Source organism: Pecten maximus, chromosome 4 (genome assembly GCF_902652985.1).
Source record: "Pecten maximus chromosome 4, xPecMax1.1, whole genome shotgun sequence".
In the NCBI taxonomy this organism is placed as follows: Eukaryota; Metazoa; Mollusca; class Bivalvia; order Pectinida; family Pectinidae; genus Pecten; species Pecten maximus.
Window position 1 is genome coordinate 43629160 of NC_047018.1, and position 12880 is coordinate 43642039.

General features: G+C 35.9%; 1 protein-coding gene across 1 annotated transcript in view; it reads left to right on the top strand.

The window, feature by feature from the left end:
* The window catches only part of LOC117326172 (coiled-coil and C2 domain-containing protein 2A-like), a 62132-nt gene that overhangs the window by 14090 nt on the left and 35162 nt on the right, over positions 1–12880 (top strand). The window contains 9 exon segments of the mRNA XM_033882812.1: positions 187–327; positions 2038–2174; positions 2713–3102; positions 8152–8219; positions 8630–8770; positions 9888–10044; positions 10570–10668; positions 11195–11327; positions 12593–12659. Coding sequence (XP_033738703.1) covers positions 187–327; positions 2038–2174; positions 2713–3102; positions 8152–8219; positions 8630–8770; positions 9888–10044; positions 10570–10668; positions 11195–11327; positions 12593–12659 — 1333 coding nt within the window.

The following is a 12880-nucleotide window of genomic DNA, read 5'->3' on the forward strand; positions in this document are numbered from 1 at the left end:
GTAACTTGTGTATAGTATTCTGAATAATTGTACTAATTCTATGAACATTAATATTATTACCCAGGCATATAATTATCTGTTTAATTCAGTGAAAATGAATGTTGTTATTACATGTACAGTACTTCTAACCCTGAGAAATTGTCTGACAAATTTAACGGTATTAATGATGAATTTTTGTTTTTTCAGAGAAAACTCCTCTGCTGGATGATGTAATGGAGGATGATTATAGTTTCCGTCCTGTCGTGGTCAGAGGAGCTGAGTTCCCCGACCCAATGGAGATGCAAAAGAAAGAGGCAGAAATCTACTTTGTACCTTCAGTAACTACAGGTAACTACAAATACACAACAGTAATTACAGGTAAAAACAAAAACACAACAGTTATTACAGGAAACTACAATTACACAACAGTTATTACAGGTAACTACAAATACACAGCAGTCATTACAGGTAACTACAAATACACAACAGTCATTACGGGTAACTACAAATACACAACAGTCATTACAGGTAACTACAAATACACAACAGTTATGACAGGTAACTACAAATACACAACAGTTATTACAGGTAACTACAAATACACAACAGTCATTACAGGTAACTACAAATACACAACAGTCATTACAGGTAACTACAAATACACAACAGTCATTACAGGTAACTACAAATACACAACAGTCATTACAGGTAACTACAAATACACAACAGTCATTACAGGTAACTACAAATACACAACAGTCATTACAGGTAACTACAAATACACAACAGTCATTACAGGTAACTACAAATACACAACAGTCATTACGGGTAACTACAAATACACAACAGTCATTACAGGTAACTACAAATACACAACAGTCATTACGGGTAACTACAAATACACAACAGTCATGACGGGTAACTACAAATACACAACAGTCATTACGGGTAACTACAAATACACAACAGTCATTACGGGTAACTACAAATACACAACAGTCATTACGGGTAACTACAAATACACAACAGTCATTACGGGTAACTACAAATACACAACAGTCATTACGGGGTCATTACGGATAACTACAAATACACAACAGTCATTACGGGTAACTACAAATACACAACAGTCATGACGGGTAACTACAAATACACAACAGTCATGACGGGTAACTACAAATACACAACAGTTATGACGGGTAACTACAAATACACAACAGTCATTACAGGTAACTACAAATACACAACAGTCATTACAGGTAACTACAAATACACAACAGTCATTACAGGTAACTACAAATACACAACAGTCATTACAGGTAACTACAAATACACAACAGTCATTACAGGTAACTACAAATACACAACAGTAATTATAGGTAACTACAAATACACAACAGTCATTACGGGTAACTACAAATACACAACAGTCATTACGGGTAACTACAAATACACAACAGTCATTACGGGTAACTACAAATACACAACAGTCATTACGGGTAACTACAAATACACAACAGTCATGACGGGTAACTACAAATACACAACAGTCATGACAGGTAACTACAAATACACAACAGTCATGACAGGTAACTACAAATACACAACAGTCATTACAGGTAACTACAAATACACAACAGTCATTACAGGTAACTACAAATACACAACAGTCATGACAGGTAACTACAAATACACAACAGTCATGACAGGTAACTACAAATACACAACAGTTATTACAGGTAACTACAAATACACAACAGTCATTACAGGTAACTACAAATACACAACAGTCATTACAGGTAACTACAAATACACAACAGTTATTACAGGTAACTACAAATACACAACAGTCATTACAGGTTACTACAAATACACAACAGTTATTACAGGTAACAACAGTAATTATAGGTTACTACAAATATTACAGGTAACTAACACAAATAGTTATTATAGGTATTTATAAAGACACAAACAGTATTTACGGATATAACGGATGGCCTGTGGGGATTTATAATCTTTTGATTTTTGTTGTTAATTTTTTCTTTCTGTTCTTAATAGTTCCATCAGACCAGAAGGTTTCAGAAGAGCAGCAGCCCCGTTTCCTGGAGGATGAGGGTTTTTATGTTGGAACACGGCCAGATCCTTCAGGCTGGAATGTCAATAAGATGGAACACAGACTCCTTAAGGAGCCAGATGTAAGTTGAGAATTAGGCTGACCTTGTGTGAGACAGATAATTTTTTTCTCTGATGATAAAAACTTTTAACAGGAAAATTAACTTCCTTCACCATACATTTCAACAATTAGACAATATAGTTGTAAATCTGAACTGAAAATTATTTTGGCGGATCTAGAAGTGTCAAGATTAGGACTGGCAAAAATGCTTGTAAGGGGTACAATATACAGGATAAATTTTGTACTAGTTTCTATGTTTATTCAATTCAACATTAAACAACACTAAGCTAGGACAAAACTAGAGATTCAGCAATATTGAAATTATTTAACACTTGTCAGATTCTTAAGATTTAAAACACAAGTGTAATAAAACATAATTTTAATCAAAATTTTATTTATATATAAATATAAGCTTGACCACAAGTACTTTAATCATGTTTTATATGTATGTCTAAACTAGTGTGGTCAGTTACCCACAGGGATGTCTGATAAGATGACTCATCTTCTATCCTTTTTCTGATTTGGTATGATTCATAATAATAGTACCATATTGCCCACAGGGCCGGCGTTGGTTTGGTGAGGACGGACGTATGTTGGCCCTGCCTGACCCACTCCGACCAACACCCTCTCGTCCCCCAGTGCCCGATGAGAAAGAACCTTACCTTGAGACCGTGTTTAAAGGAGCCATCATGCGAGAGTTCGACAGCAAATATATTGACGGATCTGTTGATAATAGCGGGTTTTATCAGCTGGACGTCGATATCAACTCTATTGTGATGTCCCATCACCACTTGTACAGCCGTGAACATGTCCTTGCTACACGGCTTCAAGAACTCTACAGTGCATATCTCAGCAGGCAGATAAAAAACATGACAGACTATCTCACGGAGAAGCTCAAGGCTCTGAAAAGTTCAACTCTTCATCTGAAAGATCACATGCTTGCACACAAGGTAAGAGCAACAGGTGTTTTAAAGCAATATACTAAAGTAGGGACGTATCTCCGACATGGAGTGCTGTGAAGTAAAGGGTCGTATCTCAAATTTATCAATTTTTTTATTTTGATAAATTACAATTCCGACTGAGTTTTTCTTATAGAATATGTACTTTATATCAATGGAAATTGTCTAATTCTTTTAAATCACATAGTATTTTAACAGAATTAGACCATTTCAATTGATATAATGTACAAATTCTATAAGAGAATCTCACTCATAGTTTTAATTTATTAAAATCTAAAAATGGATAAATTTGAGATACAGCCCTTTACTTCTAAGCAGTCAATGTCGGAGATACGTCCTTGTTCCTCTAAACAATCGGTATGATTAATTAGCTCACAGGACGAAGTCAAGGGGAGCTATTCATATACCCTGTCGTCGGTGTTGACAGCGCCGTCTGTAGACAGCTAGGATAAAGATTTGATAGACAGTGTTGTGTCAATACTAATAAAGACACAGCTTAGCTATTTCACGTGTGTGTTCCTTGTTACACGGCCTTTCTATTAGTAATATATTTGCAGACTTGCTGACCTTGACCATGACCTTTGACCTACTTTCAAGAAACTAATTTTGAATTTCAACCCACTAGGCAAGCTCTGTTGTCTTCTGACAACTCATGTTTTCAAACCGTTATATGTGACTCAAGACAAAATGAATAAAGTTAAATGTATTTACTAGAAACTGTCACTGAAGACAAAATGAATAAAGTTAAATGTATTTACTAGAAACCCACCACATATCGAGACATTCAGTTATCTGAAATCTAGCTTTGTCCCCCAAATAAAAAATTATTTGTAGCTATGAAACCAATATTATTTGTCATATGAATGAGCATCTGCATAATTATTAGCCAAACAATTTTCTGTTCCCTGAGAGTTTCAGATAAGCTGTCTTTAATTATCAGTTTTTTTAGGTCATCTGACCCAAAGGGTGAAGATGACCTATAGCCATCATGCTTCGTCCGTCATCCTCTGTGGGCCATGCGCCGTTAGACTTTTTCTTTCAAAACCCTGCTCCTCCTTAACCCGAAGTGGATTATTACCAAATTTGGTGTGAAACATCATTGGGGGAGGGCAATCATATTTTTAGCCCACCATCTGATGATGGTGGGCTATTCAAATCGCCCTGCGTCCGTGGTCCGTCGTCCGTCCGTCCGTCCGTCCCTCCGTCCGTAAACAATTCTTGTTATCGCTAATCCTCAGAAAGTACTGAAGGGATCTTTCTCAAATTTCATATGTGGGTTCCCCTTGGTGCCTAGTTATGCATATTGCATTTTGAGACCAATCGGAAAACAACATGGCCGACAGGCAGCCATCTTGGATTTTGACAATTGAAGTTTGTTATCGCTATTTCTGAGAAAGTACTGAAGGTATCTTTCTCAAATTTCATATGTAAGCTCCCCTTGGTGCCTAGTTATGCATATTGCATTTTGAGACCAATCGTAAAACAACATGGCCGACAGGCAGCCATCTTGGATTTTGATAATTGAAGTTTGTTATCGCTATTTCTGAGAAAGTACTGAAGGGATCTTTCTCAAATTTCATATGTAGGTTTCCCTTGGTGCCTAGTTATGCATATTGCATTTTGAGACCAATCGGAAAACAACATGGCCAACAGGCAGCCATCTTGGATTTTGACAATTGAAGATTGTTATCGCTATTTCTGAGAACGTACTGAAGGGATCTTTCTCAAATTTCATATGTAGATTCCCCTTGGTGCCTAGTTATGCATATTGCATTTTGAGACCAATCGGAAAACAACATGGCCGACAGGCAGCCATCTTGGATTTTGATAATTGAAGTTTGTTATCGCTATTTCTGAGAAAGTACTGAAGGGATCTTTCTCAAATTTCATATGTAGATTCCCCTTGGTGCCTTGTTATGCATATTGCATTTTGAGACCAATCGGAAAACAACATGGCCGACAGGCAGCCATCTTGGATTTTGACAATTGAAGATTGTTATCGCTATTTCTGAGAAAGTACTGAAGGGATCTTTCTCAAATTTCATATGTAGATTCCCCTTGGTGCCTTGTTATGCATATTGCATTTTGAGACCAATCGGAAATAACATGGCCGACAGGCAGCCATCTTGGATTTTGACAATTGAAGTTTGTTATCGCTATTTCTGAGAAAGTACTGAAGGGATCTTTCTCAAATTTCACATGTAGGTTTCCCTTTGTGCCTAGTTATGCATATTGCATTTTGAGACCTATCGGAAAACAACATGGCCAACAGGCAGCCATCTTGGATTTTGACAATTGAAGTTTGTTATCGCTATTTCTCAGAAAGTACTGAAGGGATCTTTCTCAAACATTTTTGCAAGTTCCCCATGGTCTGTAGTTCTGCATATCTAATTCTTGGGACCAATAGGAAAACAACATGGCCGACAGGCAGTCATCTTGGATTTTGACAATTGAAGTTTGTTATCGCTATTTATCAGAAATTGCTGAAGGGATCTTTGTGAAATTTCATTTGTAGGTTGCCCTCTGTGCCTAGTTATGCATATTGGATTTTGAGACCAGTCAGAAAACAACCTGCCGGACAGGCAGCCATCTTGTATTTTGACAATTGAAGTTTGTTATCGCTATTTTACAGAAGGTAATGAAGGGATCTTTCTCAAATTTCATATGTAGGTTCCCCTTGGTCCCTGGTGTTGCATTTTGGGACCAATCCGAAAACAACAGACAGCCATTATCGCTAAATCTTAAATTTTATATATAGGTTCTCCTTGTTTGAAAAGTACTAGAGGGCTGTTTCTGAATTTACACAGATTAGTAAGACTTAGAGGAAGGGAAAAGTAGAGAAAAGATCAATCTGACATGGAACCTATAAAGATCATTCAATGGTGGGCGCCAAGATCCCTCTGGGATCTCTTGTATATAAATGAGGCTGGTCTGACCCCTGGGGCCGCAGGGGTGGGGCCCCTAAAGGGGAACTTTGGTGAATTTTTAGGTCACCTGAGACAAAGTCTCAAGTGACCTATTCTAATCCCCTTTTGTCCGTCGTTGTGCGTCGTCCGTCGTGCGTCCGTAAACAATTTACATTTTCGACTTCTTCTCCAAAACCCCTAAACCAAATTCAATGAAATTTAGCAGGAAGCTTCTATGGCTAAAGGTCAACCAGAATTGTGAATTATATGTTCCCCACCCCCAAGGGGCCTGAGGGGCAGGGCTAAAAAGGTTCAAATTGACAAAAACTTCAAAAATCTTCTTCTCTACTCTCAGTTTTAAGGAATCAAACACTCTTCATAGATGGAAAGGTCTTAAGGTGCTTTACCAAAATTTTGAATTTCTTGACCCAGGGGTCTCAGGTTTGCCCCTGGGGAGGGGGTAAACTTTATAGTTTATATAGGGAAATCATATTTTTGACTATATATAAATTTGTTGGACTTCTATTGGAATTCATTCTAACTTGGTTGACATTATCAGTATGGGATAACAGATTGATGGTATGGACATTTTGGCCTTGACTGACCCCCAGGGGCTAATGGGTGGGGCTAAAAAGGGTCAAATTGACAAAAACTTCAAAAATCTACTTCTCTGCTCTCAGACATATATAGTGGAATCAAACACTCTTCATAGATAGAAGGGTATTAAGGTGCTTTACCAAAATTGTGAATTTCCTGACACTGGGGTCTTGGGTTTGCCCCTGGGGAGGGGGTAAACTTTACTATAGTTTATATAGGGAAATCACATTTTTGACTATAATTTGTTGGATTTCTATTGGAATTCATTCTAACTTGGTTGACAGTGTCAGTATGGGATAACAGATTGATGGTATACACATGTTGGCACTGACTGACCCCAAGGGGCTGATGGGCGGGGCTAAAAAGGGTCAAATTGACAAAAACTTTAAAAATCTACTTCTCTGCTCTCAGACATAGTGGAATCAAACACTCTTCATAGATAGAAGGGTCTTAATGTGCTTTACCAAAATTGTGAATTTCCTGACACTGGGGTCTTGGGTTTGCCCCTGGGGAGGGGGTAAACTTTACTATAGTTTATATAGGGAAATCACATTTTTGACTATAATTTGTTGGATTTCTATTGGAATTCATTCTAACTTGGTTGACAGTGTCAGTATGGGATAACAGATTGATGGTATACACATGTTGGCACTGACTGACCCCAAGGGGCTGATGGGCGGGGCTAAAAAGGGTCAAATTGACAAAAACTTCAAAAATCTACTTCTCTGCTCTCAGACATAGTGGAATCAAACACTCTTCATAGATGGAAGGGTCTTAAGTGCTTTACCAAAATTGTGAATTTCCTGACCCTGGGGTCTCACATTTGCCCCTGGGGAAGGGGGTAAAATTTACTATAGTTCATATAGGGAAATCATATTTTTGACTATTATTTGTTTGATTTGTTTTGGAATTCATTCTAAACTGGTTAACTTTATCAGCTTTGGATGGCAGTTTGATGGTATGCACATGTTGGCCCTGACTGACCCCCAGGGGCTGATGGGCGGGGCAAAAAAAGGTCAAATAGACTGAAATTTCAAAGATCTTCTTCTCAAGACCCAATTAAGACAGAATCAAATACTCTTCATAGGTGGAAGGGTCTTATAGTGATTTACTAGTGTAATGAACTTCATGACCCAGGAGTCACAAGTTTGCCCCTAGGGAGGGTGTAGATTTTACTATAGTTTATATAGGGAAATCACATTTTTTACTATTATTTGTTTGGTTTCTATCGGAATTCATTCTAACTTTGTTAACATTATCAGCACTGGATGACAGCTTAATGGTATACACCTGTTGGCCCTGACTGACCCCTAGGGGCTGATGGATGGGTTCAAAAAGGGTCAATTAAATTAACTGAAATATTTCAAATCTCAGGTGACCGTTAAGGCCCATGGGCCTCTTGTTGCTATAAAATCCTACTCCATCTTAACTCTTGTTTCATGAAAATATTAATGATAAAGTCTGAGTGTTTCGTATGAATTTTCTTGTGTATTCTTTTTTAATTTTTTTTTCAATTGCTGTTTTATCATTATAACAGTCAGAACACAATTTTGCTGATCGCTCAAACTATGAGAGACGACTTCGAGAATACAAGTTAGAAACCAGGTTTGTATGTTAATTTTGATGTACATTTAAAATACTGGAGAGTTAAATATTTTAGATGCAGAAATTAATGAGATCATTGTTCAATTAATGTTTTGAAATCTGAATATGTTTATAGATTGTATTGATTTACTATAAATGTCCATTGCTGTTAATTTAAGATAATTCTTTTTTTTATAGGCAGCCTAGTATTATACAGAATGTGATGAATATTGGCTACATCTTTAATCTTGCTCATAAAAAAAAAAAAAAAAAAAAAAAGGAAAAAGATTCAGCTATTTCAAAATAATAGAAGCCTTTTCAAGACTAAACTTTTGATTTACAAGTTGATACCAGAAGAAGTGTAAGAAATTAATTCATTTGTATTGAATTTCTCTGTGGTTTGACTTTTTCTTTTTTGTGACTTGATATAGGAAAGCTCGTGAAATGAGAGACAAAGAGGAACAAACAGATAGACAGGTTCTCAAAGGAATTATCCACACATGGAAGGAAATTCGAGCACAGAGAGAGAAGCAAAACTACAGTAATACCTCTGTTAAAGTTCAGTTCAAAAAGTGAGTTAAAATACAATGTACATAATATTGTTCTATCAGCAAATTTGAAAGTGTTGTCATCATGTTCTAAAATTTGTTTCTTTGCAGGTTCCACTTTTTTATGTAGTAAATCTATTCATAAAGGAGTAGTTGTTTGAAAATACCACCAACATATTTAAGAGTTAAGTTTTAAAAACCTGTTCTTTGATTTTCTCCCACAATGTACTACCTAGCCTCAGTCACATCAACATTCCTTAACTTGAGTAAACTCATTAACTTTAATTTTTCCATAGAAAATCAATACAGAGTTTAAGAGAAAAAACATTATTCAAGCAACTTTCCTTAAATTCTGTTAAATGCATTCCTATGGAAAAGTTTAAGTTAAGGAAGGATCACTGATAAAACTGCCCCAAGGATAATATATCTTTGTGACCAGTGATGGCAATATAACAGGTTTTTAGTGTACTAGGGGAGATGTTTATTGTTGTGACCTTAAAGGTGTAAACTTGATTTATTTTACAAAAATTGCGAAACAACTTTTATTACATTTTTACCAGTGAAATATCAAAAATTATTCATTCTATAAAAGTGATATTTTTCACTAGTGAAAAATATCACTTTTGCTGATTTGACCAATCAAATTGATTATTAGAAAATACTCGACCAATCAGAAAGCCCGACATATATGTCAGCACCTGGACAGGGGGAACTACTTTTTTTGTATGCAAACTTTCGCTGTAGGCCTAGTTAGCATACAGGGTAGGTTTTTCGTTGATCAAAAATGTAATAAACAGAATATCTAACAGTGTCTTCAGTAATACCAAATATATTTCACTCGTGCGGCTGCGCACTTGTGAAAAATATCAAAATATTAGCCCCACTCGTGAAATATATTTGGTATTACTGAAGACACTGTTAGATATCCTCTATGTATTAACTTATATTAATCACACTTGCAAATTGTTGGCCCGGATGGAAGTGTGCGTGGGGTCTTACTGTGGGAGGAAACCAGAGTACCCACGGAAAACTCCACATGGTCCGGTGGGGCATGTGACCCCATACCTTTTCACATCCGATCGGGGAATTGAACCCCGGCCGCCTAGGTGTGACCTTAACATTTAAGTATTTTCTGTGCCAGGGAGGAGGTAGACAAGAACCGTGACATGATGGTTTGGCGTCAGGAGATTGAAGAAGAAGTGGATGAGGTGCGTGACGCTCACGCTGAAGATTATCAGATTAAGATGAAGGAATTCCAGGAACAGAAGAAGGAAAAGGACAAACAAATCAAAGCCAAGGTACCAAATCTGTGTTTCATTACCAATAGTAACTGTTTCATCACTGGAAGTTTTCTGACTTTGGTTAAAAGGGACAAATGAATTCATCACCCAAATAAAATGTGAATAGGTAGATTCTGAACTATTTTTTGATGTTTTGAATGCACTTTGATACAAAGAACTTTTAATTAAATGAATATTTCTGATCATCACATGGTATTGCATGAAAAGTACTATCTACAAATGTAGCAAGTTGGAATACGATTCATCAGTTTGTTTTAAATATAATTTAGAAAGATGTTGATCATTAATACAAACATTGATCACTCTTTGTGCTCACGATAAACATTCTTTAAATCTAAAAGTAACTTGCAGGTTTAACGAAATTTGTTTGAAAAAAAAAGATGAAAGACAAAAAAAAATTGTAGGATAATTATATAGGAAAAGTAACTTCAATGATATGATTGACTTAACTTGAATATAAACTCTTTTTGTTAAGAAAACTATTAAATGATATCTTCTTACACACAAACTTTTGATCTCCAGGCAGATGCAGCTAAACGACAGAAGAAGCGAGGAAGTAAAGCTTCTAAGACTTCTAGGGGGTCTCGGGCATCTAAACTCAGTGCAGAGGACCAGTCACCGGTATGATACTCCCCAAATCTCATACATAAGTTTAGCATTGCCAGGAAGGTTTTATTTTAAATTCATGCAGCACTGCTATACAACCAAAAATGATATGTTATAAAATCACTTTATTTTCAAATATATTTACTTTGTTCATGAATACGTACATAGTCATATTCTTGAAATTTCAAAATTGATTGTAATGTGGAAAGGTTTACTTGATAATATTTGTGAAAGATTGATTTCTTTATGAGTTTTAATCTGAAAAATCAAATACATGTACAGGTAATGAAGAATTTAGAAATTTTATAAAGATTTAATTTACCCGTAAAAGAAAATGGTGACAATCTGTATGCATTTTATGGTTACAGTAAGTTTCTTAGATTTTAAACTTGAGACATCTTAGTTCTTTGATATTACATGTCGTTCTGACAAAGTTTTCTATAGAGATAATGTATTAAGTAATCCTTTATTAGGATTCAGCTTTAATGTGAACTTTGACAGTTGTATATATTTTCTGAGGTGTTGAAATTATCTTGTTCAGGAGGACAAACAAAAAGACATAGATATATTAAATGAAGAGGACTTGCCAGAACCTGAACTTCCAGATGAATTTGATGAAACAGTTACAAGAGAAAAGATAAAGAATAAAGTGATGGAGATCCGGCGACGACCAGGTAACTCAGACAAGACTTAACTTAAAATTTCTTTCAGACACTGATAAAATTTCACAGTGGTTCAGATTTCATTCAGTTTCACCAAATTTAAGCTCATTGGGACCAAGTCCAGTGTCGCTATTGTTGTACTCCTGGCGAAAACGTCGCCTGCGTTGCCTTCCGTAGACAGCTAGTTAAAGCTTTTATAAAACAATGTTGTGTCAGTGATAATGAAGATACAGCTTAGGTATTTGACATGGGTGTTCCTTGTGAAATGACCTTTCCATTGGTACTACATTCGCTGACCTGCTGACCTTGACTGTGACCTTTTACCTACTTTAGAGAAACTTTTAACCTTGGCCACAGTATATTAACTGTACAAGGTGGGCTTTCATATTTGACATGTGCGTTCCAACCTAGTCACCAGACCTTTCAATTGGTACTTCATTTGCTGACGTACTGACCTTCTTTATGACATTTTACCTACTTTTAAAAATCTAATTCTGAATTTCAAGCTTCATGGTGAGCTTGTTGAAACAAAAAAAAATAGGATGTATAGTTACATTAAATTGTGAAACTTCTATCTCTCGACTGGTAACGTAACTATTTTTGCTGATTTTATCACTTTTCAAAAGAAGAAAAAAAGAAAAAATAGTAAAGCAAAAATAGGACCCCTAGAAAACAACTATGGTTTCCACAGGAAAGGAAATCAAGACTGTTTATTATCAGTCTTTGTACAATGTTACATAATATTACTCAGTTTGGACACTGGCCATGACAAGACTAGGAGTACGAGTCTTTGAAATTGGAAGTCCTGGAAGGGTTGTTGAAATTTGATAACTCGTCTGTACTATGAAGCATATACACATATTTTACATAGAGGATCTAACATGAGTGGCTATGTAATGTGGATTTTATCAAATTAATTCAATAATTTATTATGCCACGAGCCTAATAAATATATTCCATATTACACAGTCATGAATGTAAGCATCTGTTTATCACATAATTTGTATTCATGAGTCAAGAGAGAAGACAGGGAAAATTCAATTCAGACAGTATGTTTTTTTTCTGCTAATACAATATCATACAATGTCTCAGATTAATTGTGACATTGAAGTATTGTAGTGACATCACAATAGTGTCTTATGATGTTTATGACATGGTTGAATACGAATAACTTCAGTTGTAGAATTAAAAAAAAGTTATTATAAGTTGTAATTATGAAGTTTGAGAGATTTTTGTGGAAGAGCAATGGAATTATTCTGTTTTGAAATTTCTTACAGGTGAACCAAAGCTGCAACCAGAATTAACTCATAGCAACAGTATAACAGCAACAGCCCAGTGTCCTCGGTAAGTCAGTTTCATGTGGATGTTTGTAAGTCTGTGTCACTTGGATGTTTGTAAGTCATTGTCATATGTATGAGTCTACAAGCAATTTTCATTTTTGCTTCTCCTCAGTAATCAAGAGGCCAAGGATTATGATATTTGACCAGTAGTATGCTGGGATTCAGGGCTACCCAATTTGTTAAAATGAATGACCTGACCTACTTTCAAGGTCACAGGGGTGAAAT